Raw genomic sequence first — 12080 nt, 5'->3', positions numbered from 1 at the left:
ATGCCATTTAATACAGCTAAAATAGTAATTTTGTTAAATATTATTACAATTTAAAATAACAGAATTATTATACATTAAAGTATAATTTATTTCTATGATGGCAAAGCATTATTTTCATCAGCCAATCTTACTCCAGTCTTCTGTGTCATATGACTCTTCAGAAATCATTCTGATATGATGATTTAATATCAATATTGGAAACATTTGTGCTGCTTAATTAATTAATTAATTTATTTTTATTTTTTGGAACCCGTGATACTTTGTTCAGGATTCTTAAAATAACAGCATTTATTCAAAATAAAATACAAATAAGTATTAACTATTACTTTTTATCAATTTAACTTTCCTGAATGAAAGTATTAATATATTTCAATAAAAAAAAAAAAAAAGACGCCAAACTTTTGAATGGTTGTGTAAACTGTTACAGGATACTTATATTTCATAATTTTTTTCCAACACTGATAATTCAGCATATTAGAATGATTTCTGAAGGATCATGTAGCACTGAAGAGTTGAGTAATGGCTGATAAAAATGGAACTATATTTTAATGATTTAATTTTTTTGAGGTAAATATGCCCCTGACACTTCTTCATGATGTTCACCCATCTGTGCATATGATCACTGTGTGTGTATGCAGTTGTGGCCTTTCAGATGAAGGGCCAGTGCAGTGCCAGAGCGAGGATGATGATGATGATGAAGCTGGCCATGGGAAGAGAAGCATCCGATTTGTTCTGGGTGATAGGCAGGTCATGGTAGGAGATCTTTACTGCATTTTTGGATACATCAGCTTCTGTGAGAGCTGGAAAAGAGAGAAAGAGTGCGAGATCAGGAGAGAGCAACAACATCACAATCACATGTCTGATACGGTGTCTCATTGTTGAGCCAACAGTGTCTTATCAGGACATGAAATAGACAGCCAATCCAATTTAAATCTAAGAAATGGAGTCCTTCTTGGTGGGTCTCATTACCTGGACTTCCTGTGTGCTGCTGACTTCAGCACTCCCTTACCTGATCCTGTCTCAATGGAAAGTTTTGTGGCTCTGTAGTATTTCTTTTTATAATTCTGTTCTCTCCCCTGTCCCAGTCTTCCGTGCATTTACATTCAACTCTCTCTTTATCATTAATCTTCGTCTTTCTTTCCCAGTTTTACCCTTTTAAAGTCCCTGCAGCCCTGTCTTTCCTCTCTCTATAGAGCCGTTCAGTCATGATGGTAATTTGTAGGCCAACCCGAAGGCTAATTCACCACAGGTTCCCTCATGAATTTACTATGGCTTTTGAGAAAAGCGGTTACGATTTATGAGCAAACAAGCTCTTTGGTTACATTTACTTGAAGAAACTTTCACATTTTGCTTTACAATATACATTAAACTAAAAAAAAGTGAATTTTGAAGCCGCTGTTTTTAACTCAAGTTGCTAAGTATCTTGAGTAGCTTCTTCTGGACTCATGTCTTATATTGTACATTTTTTCACTTAATTCATATCTAATCACATGACCACAGGAAGCTATCCAGGGCATATTGGAGCAAATAAGGGGTTTCTGGCATTGAAAATAATGACTTGCTATTAAAACTCTCCTGTCGAAGTTTGCAGCCATTCTGCAGTGACATCCTAATGACCAATATCTCTGACTCTCAGACAGTCTCAGGACTCCTGAAGCATCAGATTGTGTGGCCTAATGCGTATGTTGTTACACAGAACAATGGACAATGAGCCTCCTATCCTTGGTGAGAATAAAGGTGATTGTTCTGGTGGAGGAGAAGGCCTTGCGTGTTGTGAGGTGTGGATGACACTGAAGGCTTGTAAACTGTAAAACAATAGAGAATGAGACTCTATGGTGCTTACAGCATACGACTTTCCATACACTTATAAGAACGCCCAGAAGAAATCTGAAGATAACATTTTGTAACATTTTGCAAACAAATATTGCTACTTACTATGCAATCACATTATAATTGCTGTTAATAGTGTTCATTGTCTGGTTGGCTATGTCATGTATTAATTTTTCAAAAAATTCCTGTCATATGCACATCAAATGATCACCACTTATAAGCTACTACTAAATATTGTAGAAACTAAATTTTCTGTAAAGTTACTTTGCAATGATTTGTATCGTAAAAAGCGCTATACAAAAAAACTTTAATTGAAACTTGAATTAATAATTTTTTTTTTTAAATGATTAACTATTAATAGGCTGTATAATATAATATAATATAATATAATATAATATAATATAATATAATATAATATAATATAATATAATATAATATAATATAATATAATATAATATTGTTAGTGTCTGAGAATAAAAATTTTAATTTATTTTTTAAATAAAAAAAATAATTAATAAATAATTTCTGAGGATAGAATGTTTAATTATCATTATTTAATATTAAAAATTTAATTAACATAAATAAATAGGCTGTAATAAATAACATAAGATAAATGTAAATTACAACTATAAAAAATATATTACATTTAAATTCAATTTGTTTAAATACCAAGACCCCTAATATCAACACCAGTACTGCTGATAAATGGAAAGCTTTGCAAAATTTCTGAAGATAAAATGATTAATTTTGACTGTTAATAAGGGTGCAATAAAAAAAATAAATAAATAAATAAAATAAAATAAAATAAAACAAAGAGCACACATGTAGATTTCTCTGCACTCCCATAGTTCTAAAATCACTTCAAGAACACCAACAAACATAGCTGTTTATTTTAAATATATGTTTTGCAGACTTTGCCAGCTCTGAAATAAAGAACTCAAACAGTAAAGCTCTATGTGTGGAATGAAAAACAACGTTCATGCCAAAAACAGCCATGATTTCATTAGCAGCCACAGAACCAAGAAAGAAAATCAGCCTCTGTCACAACTCTCTTTCATGGTAATAAAGTTATCAGCTCGCAATCATCACCCCCGGCATGCTCAAGAACAACAATTTTGTCTGAGAGCATAATTGCCATCATCCAAAGTGATTACAGGCTGAATCATCATCTCTAAATTTCTCAAACATTCTCTGAGAAGACCTGTTTGCTCTTAAGAGTCAAGTTTAGCCTTCACGTTCACAAGTTTCATGCTGTGCACCGAGAGCTGTCAGGGATCGACCTATCTGACAGCTTTCTGGTGTGAGAAAGGTTGCTGTGTTGGTGTGTGTACCTCTATGTGTGTGTGTGTGTGTGTTTGTGAATGTTATGTTTGTCTCTGTCGAGGGTGTGTGAGAGAGAAAGAGGGTGTTGGGTAAGACTTGCCAATTATTCACCAATTAACAGAAAACCTACACAAACCCATATCAACAAAGACTCAAAGACAGAAGTTTAGATACATTTTAAGAAACAGTTTTTCAAATGTTTTCATGAGATACTGTACCTAAATTCATTTTGAAGAAGATACTTAGCCATGTAGCTGCCAAATGAGCTATAATTATGATCAATTAAAGCATTTTAGCATCGGCCAAGATAACTTTTTATTAGTAGCTTGCAGTGTGGCTTGTAGTGTTACTAAAAACATATTTTACAAGTATCATGGCTGTAGTTTAACTACATTAAATGATGGATGTTGATTGCTGTTTATAACTGTTGTTAATCCCACTGCACCCCTAAAATGAACACTTGTTTATCTTACAGCGCTCGTAACCAGGGCACTGACATAACTGCACTATTTACAGTTTTACCAAAATAGACCCAGACTGTCTCAACAACCTGTGAGAAACAGACAGTAAAGCAAAACCACAAATCTCTGGAGAGTGTGTCATGTCGTCTGGTTCGCGCTCTCAAAGCCAACACTGAAAGCTACAAACCATGACAACACCTGCCAGCTCTCTTTAAAAAGCATTTGCACTCCACAGCAACCAAACCAATCCTTGGGTTTATTCCACCGATCAGTCTACCCTTTGGTTTATTTCTTCCTTCAGCCTTTCTCTGGGTGACCTGCAAGTCCCACTGGTCACAACCTGCCTTCACTTCTGAAAGTCATTAGGAGAGAATGTGTCCAGAGGCTATCATTTGCCATGTAATCAAAACTGCATGTGACTGCAGGCTACTTGAGCCATATTTGGGTGTTGCTCATTTGCAAAAAAAAAAAAAAAAAAAGAAGAAGCGAAAAGAAGAAAGGAAAGCTTTCACTTGTATTTGGTTAAATGTCTCAGGAAGGAGTCAAAAGCACTTTGTCGAAACTTGTTGATTCTAACCATTAGGTTTTTAAAGCTAGACTGATTCAGATTCTGCTTGGGATCACAGAGGTCACTGTTTCCATACTGTATATCAGACTTAGACTCTAAAGCTTTGTTGGCGTGACTTGCAGCCTTGCTTATTGTAAGTTGATTCAATATTATGGTAGGAAAGACTGACTGAAAGAAAGAGAGAAGTGTATTTTGGTTTTTCATGACTTCGATTTGGTGAACAGCATCTGATGGGAAGGATGACGATTACCCATGACCTCTCTCTTTCAGTGTTGCCAGTCTGGGAATTTTGTCACCAAATTCAGTGACTTTCTCATTGCTGCAGCAACCTTTATTAATGTTTTGTGACAAGGACCTATTTTGTGATATTATTGGCAATTTTGGGCAAAAAATATGGCAGGTATTGTTTTTATATCGAGATTTAATAAGTTCAGAGCTGTTCTGAGACACTAACATAAAAATATGTAAATCAGAACAAATTTCTTTGGAATTTGGCTGAATTAAAATAGGAATAGGCTGTATAAAATGGAAATGAATGAAGGGCGATATGATGTTATGACGTAATGAATATGCTAATTAGTGCATAATGTCCTCTAGCGACATTTAGTGACTTTTTCCAAGCAGACTTTAGCTCCTTTTCATTGAAGGCATTTGGCAACAATGTTTTTCAGGTTTTTTGTTGTTGTTGTTAAATGAAGTCACATTACAATACTTTTCAGTGCTTTCTGTATGGTTTGTATTGTTTCCCCAGACTCTGAACCCTTAAATACAAAAATCTATTAAAAAACTATTAATACAACATTTATAAAACTATGATGCAAAAATGAAATAAACCATTACCATATTTATTTATCAATTCTTACACTAATTATGACTGTCTGTTGGTTGCCATTTATAACACTACCAACAAATTTATGCCAAGCTGGCGTACTTGGTTTGCGAACAGATTATTATTTTATTTTTCCTAAATGCATGTCCAATCAACCTGTACTTTTTCTAAGATTTAACAAATTAAAATAAGCTATAGCAAAACAAAGGAGTCTATCATGCAATAATTATGTCTATTTTTTAACATTTTGCATCAAAATTTCCCAAAGTAAGATAAACACTAAAAATACTACAAAAATAGGACCCGTGTTATTTCAGTGTTTTAAAAGCATCACTGCATTAATATTCCTTAAACTAAAACGTTTAAGTTGAACAATATTTTCCCTGCCTTTCAAGCACTGCTACTTGTAAGAGCACTGCTCCAGTTTTAGATCAGTTGTAATGAATGTTTCACATCAGTTTTAGATTACTTTAAGTGTTTGTTTTTAGCTTATTGGCCTCATCTCTGATTATATCCCCATGTTTCTGATCGGTACTTGGGCTGTACTGATGCTGGGCAAGCATTAAAGCGATCAATAAAACAGCCTTGCCATCCCTGAAGGACCCCAATTATCACATGACACTTCGGACAGCAGACTAAGGACTGCATACAAACTAGACCAGACACAAGCAGATTCAAAATACCCAGCCAATTATAACATGAACTGTCTTAAATATAATTATTTATTCATTATTATTGAGAAAAAATAAATATATATATATATATATATATATATATATATATATATATATATATATATATATATATATATTCCAAAATTATTCACAATATTGTACATATATGGACAGCATTACTGGCATGCCTCCAATTATAATAAATAAAAAAATATCACATAGGTGTAGTTTGCATGCAAATGATATTATGTTATATATTTTTTAATATTAGAAAATGTTCATTCACCTAGAAAAGATAACTGCAAAAAGACAACTAGACAACAGTACAACTTCTTGTGGTGAAGAATTCAGGTCTAAGTAATAAAAAAATTAAAATAAAAACTCCTTCACATTTCTGCTTTGAACTCCTGTGAGTATATCTAAAGTGAAAGAATTCATCAGCGGCAATAACAGAAGCCCCTTAAAAGGTGTCCTTATGAGCTATAATGAGCATATTTCACACAGATTTGTTTATTCAGTTCTCAGACTGCAGCCACGGTGACCATTTAAAAAGGCGGTTGACCTTCTGTTGCCTGGCAATCCACCTTTATAGAGCAGCTCTGATAAAGAGCATTCAGCAGAAGCATAATAAAGGCCAACAAGAGACAGAGCGCAGCAGAAGAACAAAGGCCATGAAGAAGAAGTGTCACAGAGGTCAAACCAAAAACTATTTCAAGTTAATTATCAAGGTGTAGTTGGGTTATTCTTAAATCACGTATAAACTGGAGAGAAATATTACAGATGTACAGATCTCATTTACTTTAACAAGTTAAATTTCTTAACATGTCTGAAGATTTTTAGTGCATTGCACCTTGCTAAGTTTGGAAAATCCAATAACAACTTCTGTTTTAGCAAATTTACATACAATTGATGATGATGACACTATTAGAATGAAGCTATTGACAATGAAACACTACTATACAAAAGGTTGGGGTTTGTGAGATTTATATAAGAAGAATTTTATGCTCACTGGGGGTGCATTTATTTGATCAAAATACAGAAATAACAACAATATTAGGGAAGTCGTGGCCTAGTGGTTAGAGACTTTTGACTCCTAACCCTAGGGTCGTGGGTTCGAATCTCGGGCCGGCAATATCATGACTAAGGTGTCCTTGAGCAAGGTATCGAACCCCCAACTGCTCCCTGGGCGCCACAGTAAAAATGGCTGCCCACTGCTCCAGGTAGGTGTGTGTGTGTGTGTGTGTGTGTGTGCGCGCACTTTGGATGAGTTAAATGCAGAGCACGAATTCTGAGTATGGGTCACCATACTTGGCTGAATGTCACTTCACTTCAGTATTGTGAATTAATTTTCTATATTAATACGTTTTAAAACAATCTGTTCTTGTGATGGCAAATCTAAATTTTCAGCATCATTACTTCCTCTTGTATTCCCAGCTGTGTGGCGTGTCCGTTTCTTTTTGTATTTTACAAACTACCAATGTATTGTTTTACTAGTGATTATGTATATTTAAATGTATGAAACCTAAAATAAACATGATGTGGTTGAAAACACTGCATATTAGTTGTGATATATGACAAGCGCTGAGTGCGTCTGTCTCTGGCTCAGTGCCAGCCAACGCGCGAAAGCTGTTTGAATCTAGCAGTTCTGTGACGCCACTGAACATACTCTCAGGGGCACAGAAATAAGAATCCAATATATGGTGCAATAATGCAAAACATGTTCAAATGTAATTTACATTTTGAATTTTTTTTGTTAAAATATATCTGCCGACATTTGGACTGCCAACAGCAGCTGACTGTGACCCCAGCAGTCTATGATATAAACAGATCATTTTTGATTACACATTGCTAGCTAGCAATATGTCACAGAGCTCCTTTCTTAATTTTTTTTAGCAAAAAACCTCGGCTTGATGGACAGCCGGACACAAGGCCTAACGTTACAGCTGATGAGGATGTTTCTCCCTCCTCGGGCCCAACATCAACAGACAGTGATGCCAGATTGGAAATGTCCAAGTATCGTACCAGAAGTTCAAATTTATCGTATTTCGAAGAAAATTATTACATTTAACAATTAACTACAATTTGACACGACCTGCAAATTACCACTAGGAGTATGGTTGGACGGAAGCAGTGCGACAAAAATTCTATCCCATAATTTTGCACAGTAATCTGACAATAAATGTGGCACACCCAGATTTTCATATGCACACCCAGAGTCTCTTTTCTGGCTACGCTACTGAATATATACACATACATATATATATATATATATATATTTTTTTTTTTTTCAGTGAAGGGTCGCTTGTGTGTTTGTGTGCATGAGCGAGCGAGAGAGAAATGTTGTGTTCATAATGACTTCTGTAAATGTAGACAGTTTCCACAGTGCTTTTATAGGGATGTGGTCAGACTGGGTCAGAGCTGCATGTAGGAGGACTAAACCAATAGCATAGGTCACAAAAACAACACCCACACACAAAAACAGCATTTGTGCAATCACTGAAAAAGACAGTGGTTACCCTTACACTGACCCACTTAGCAGCATGAAAAACTACACTGTTAACTCAAGTATTTCATAAATTGAACACAGAGAGTGAGCAATATGATGAACACTCCCATATCATTACAATAAACAACGCTGTCACAAGATTTACACTGCTTGAGCCCTGCAGTCCACACATAATATAATCACTGAAGCTGTATACACTGCAAAATGGATCTCTTATTTACACTGGTTTACACTGTGTTGATTATCATGGCTGAGTTCTAGTTTTGTTATGTTGCTTTAGGACGCTGTATTTGGCAACGCACTATTTACTTTACAAAGTGAGCATGACAACTTACTGTACAGCAGATCCAAAATAATTTCATACTATTAACATTTCAGTTTAGTTTTAATGCTTCAATGATTGGTTATAACACTTCTCTTCAGATCGTTTCTTCACACATCTGTAGATCAAACTGCTTAAAAGTCTATTTAAATTGGAATAAATTAATGTCTGTGAATGGTTGAAATGCTCAGTTGCTGCAAAACAGTTGTAAATAGGGAGAAGGAAATAATATAATCACCAGCACACCTCTGTGTGTTTGGTTAATTGTGAATACCATAATTATTTGGGATGCACCAATATAAATATTCTGCCTGAGGATCTGAAAGAACAAGTTATGGATGCTAAATAGCCTAAAATGTCAAAATTGACCAGTGAATTTAAAAAAAAGTGGTTTTGCCTGAAGTGCCTTGCCTTAAAATGACATATTTAGCCCATAAGCCATAGCCTGACTGCATAAGGTTTTGTGATGTTTGGCAGTCCATTATCCAAGCGAACATCAGAAAGTACAGGATGTAACCAAAGATGTGTCCAGACTTTCAATGAGCGTGAGTAAAAGTAATGTGCCATCTGTGTATTCCTGTGAAGGCTGTATATGAGTGAGAAAGTGTAGAGGAGGATTCTCTAAAATACAAGAACTGTTGACCTGAGGTTCTCTCTCCATTTAAGAGATATTAAACAGCCTGCAGGGAACCATCTCATTAGATTAGCACATCATAAACAGCTCTAAAGACCTCAGGACCATAGCGCTGAGTGAGAATATACTGCAAATAGAAGCACTTAGGATAGTTATAGCACCTCTTTAAAACAAGCCGCATAATTTGAGGTACCAAGTCTGTGAACGGCGCAGATTGTGTTACACGCCAAAGTTGAATACTTATGGTGGTTAGGGGTTTGGTCAAATTCACAAAACATGGTGAAATGTAACATATCAGTGTCACAACCCCAGAGCAGATCCATCACTCACAGGACACGTAAACATTTCTCTTTGTGGGCAAACACTAGAATCCCAATGTTTGCGTTTAAAAGTGTGTTTCAGCAGAGGAGAGTTAGACCGCTAATGGGATGTAGATGTTTCAAACATCAAAACAACACTCTTCATCCATAATGAGCCATCCCAATCTCCTGCTTTCTTTAGGGAAACAAAAACATACACAGAGGCTTGTGGGATTTGGGGCAGTCTGTGCGTGTCTATATGGTGGAAGAGAGTGTTTCTGAAACCCAGCCGTTGTTTTTCCTCTATAATCCACAAGGTGCTTCCCAGCTGTGGCGACTGCCTGGAGGGGAACATTCCGGGAACATTCAGGCCTGTGTCCAGGATATGGGCAGCTTTCGTCCGCCTTATCGAGCTTAGGTCACAATCCCACAGATCACGCCCGGGTCTCTCGGCCCTGCACGCACATACCTTTCAATTCCATGCAAAAATGACCAACAAAGAGTGAGAAAGAGAAATTGATGGTTGTTTCTTTATCTGATGTGGTACTGGCTGACGGGATTGAGCTAAACTACAGAGATGGCGATAATTTGTAAAATCATTTTCATTTTTTCTGTTGCTGTGATTTTTAGGGGCCAGGCCTGTTTGACAGATGTAGATTCAGTGGGGATTTTGCAACCAGTCTTAGCAATTTCCTGGTCCGCTTTCATCTGAGATCCACAGCACAGACTCAACAGGTCCTACGGAAAAGCTGTCCACACTGCCTTAAATATGTTAGCCAAAATGTATTTTAATTCATTATTGATTTTTGTGCATAATGCGATTAATCGCAATTAATCAGAAAGTCATGCGATTAATCACGTTAAAAAAAAAAAAAAAAAGTTTCCAGTACTAATATATATATCCAACCAGACACATTGTGTCATGAGGCACATGCTAACATATGCACAATCACGACTGACCAAGACCACACTGGGTTCATGCATAATTCTGAGGCATGATGTAGAGACACAGAGCTTGAATACTCATGATGCATCAATGCACAGATATTTTGTACAGCTATTTTGTGGAACATTTCAGCTGACATGTTTTTTTCAACACAGTGGTCAGCACTTCTGTCAAAAAGAGCTGAATTTTCTGACTAAACAGGAGGTAGGCAGGCTCACAGAGCGTGACTACTCATCATCACACAACACTAATAATTCTGACTATCCTGCAAAAAGCACCAGTCCAACTGTATGCCCACGTCAGCATGTCAGTGTGTTGCACATGAGATGTGCTCGACCATAGCATCAGATTCTTTAGTTAGCCTGAGTTTGCATGTTCTTGTTTGCATTATGTGCCACACAAACAGAGCCAATTTTCAATATATATATTTTACAGGAATGCATTTGTACATTAAACATTTGCTTTGTATGTGTGTCAAAAAAAAAAAATCAACCTAATAATGAAGTAAGAGAGATTTATATATTTTTCTGAAATTATAAATTAGTGTGCCTACAGAGAAATTGATTCTGAAAGTGTTTTGTCGTCAGGTGCCTAGTTAAAATAGCATTATTAGCAATGTTCTGCAAAAAGCTATTAACCAATTACCACTTTACCATAACACAGGGTTGCTAATCATTGGGGTCCAAAGCAACATTGAATCAAAAGACAGGAACCATGGTATGTTTTTGGTTTAAGGTTGTTGTTGTTGTTTTGTCATAACTCTATATTTTTATGTTGTGTGAATGCAGAGAAGAAAAAGACAGGTGTGTGTGTGTGTGTAATTGAGACAGCCATTAAAGGCCTCATTGGTCATCAAGCTCGCTGTGGGATCTTATTCACAGTCTGGGTTAATTAAAGAGCCGTTTAACTGTTCACTAGGGAACATGACTAAGCACTTTCCCAGACATACGATGACTAAATAGAAGTCACACATGGGTCACATCTAGTGGCTTTTCAAGCTGATCTGAGACCCTGTCGCTCTCTTAAAAAATATGATTTTTTATATTTTTTTATCCTCCTCCAAAAACTATAAAATAACAGAAAACCTGGAGAAAAGCAAACTAATCTAGCAAACTAAACTATTAAACTAATCTAGCACAGGATGACACATTATACCAAACCAGTATGTGTGTGAAAAAAAGTCAAATTTAAATATAGACATTACTGGGTTTACATTTTTCAATTTTACTAAATTTTAAATATTATTTTACGTATTTACTTCAAATTTAATTTATTCATTAATCACTGATGCTATAAAGGTATGCTAACTTTGCCTATAGGGCATTTACAAATATTTGAAGGGCACTATAATAATGAATAAGTCCTTCATCCTTATTTATTTGTTTAGTTATCTATTCCCTGTTTAATATTGTTTAATAAATTTAATATTGTTTTAATACATTTTTTATTTATTTGCTTTTATTATTCTATTTTTATTTCTTCTGCAACTGTTGTGATAATGTTATGATTATTTTAAATAATTATTATGTAAACCACTTTTTACATTTGGTAAATTACTACTATTTTTATTTACTATTTGTATTATTATTATTATTATTATTATTATTATTATTATTTTGTATTTATTTTTTAAGACATATGCATGTTTTGAATAGTAGATTTTTATATACAGTGTTCTTTAAAAGTAT

At 35.1% G+C, this 12080-nt stretch overlaps 1 protein-coding gene across 2 annotated transcripts in view; it reads right to left on the bottom strand.

Moving 5' to 3' along the window:
• Positions 1-557: 557 nt before the first annotated feature.
• Positions 558-12080, bottom strand: part of LOC113081635 (glypican-5-like) — an 89173-nt gene continuing 77650 nt past the window's right edge. For both annotated transcript variants that reach the window (XM_026253651.1, XM_026253652.1), the window contains one exon: positions 558-800. In XM_026253651.1, the coding sequence (XP_026109436.1) occupies positions 649-800 (152 nt within the window). In that variant the 3' untranslated portion in view covers positions 558-648. The remainder of the gene's footprint in view (positions 801-12080) is intronic.

Source organism: Carassius auratus, unplaced genomic scaffold (assembly GCF_003368295.1).
Source record: "Carassius auratus strain Wakin unplaced genomic scaffold, ASM336829v1 scaf_tig00034704, whole genome shotgun sequence".
NCBI classification, from domain to species: Eukaryota; Metazoa; Chordata; class Actinopteri; order Cypriniformes; family Cyprinidae; genus Carassius; species Carassius auratus.
The sequence above is the reverse complement of the archived record's forward strand: the minus strand, read 5'-3'. Positions and strand labels throughout refer to the sequence as shown.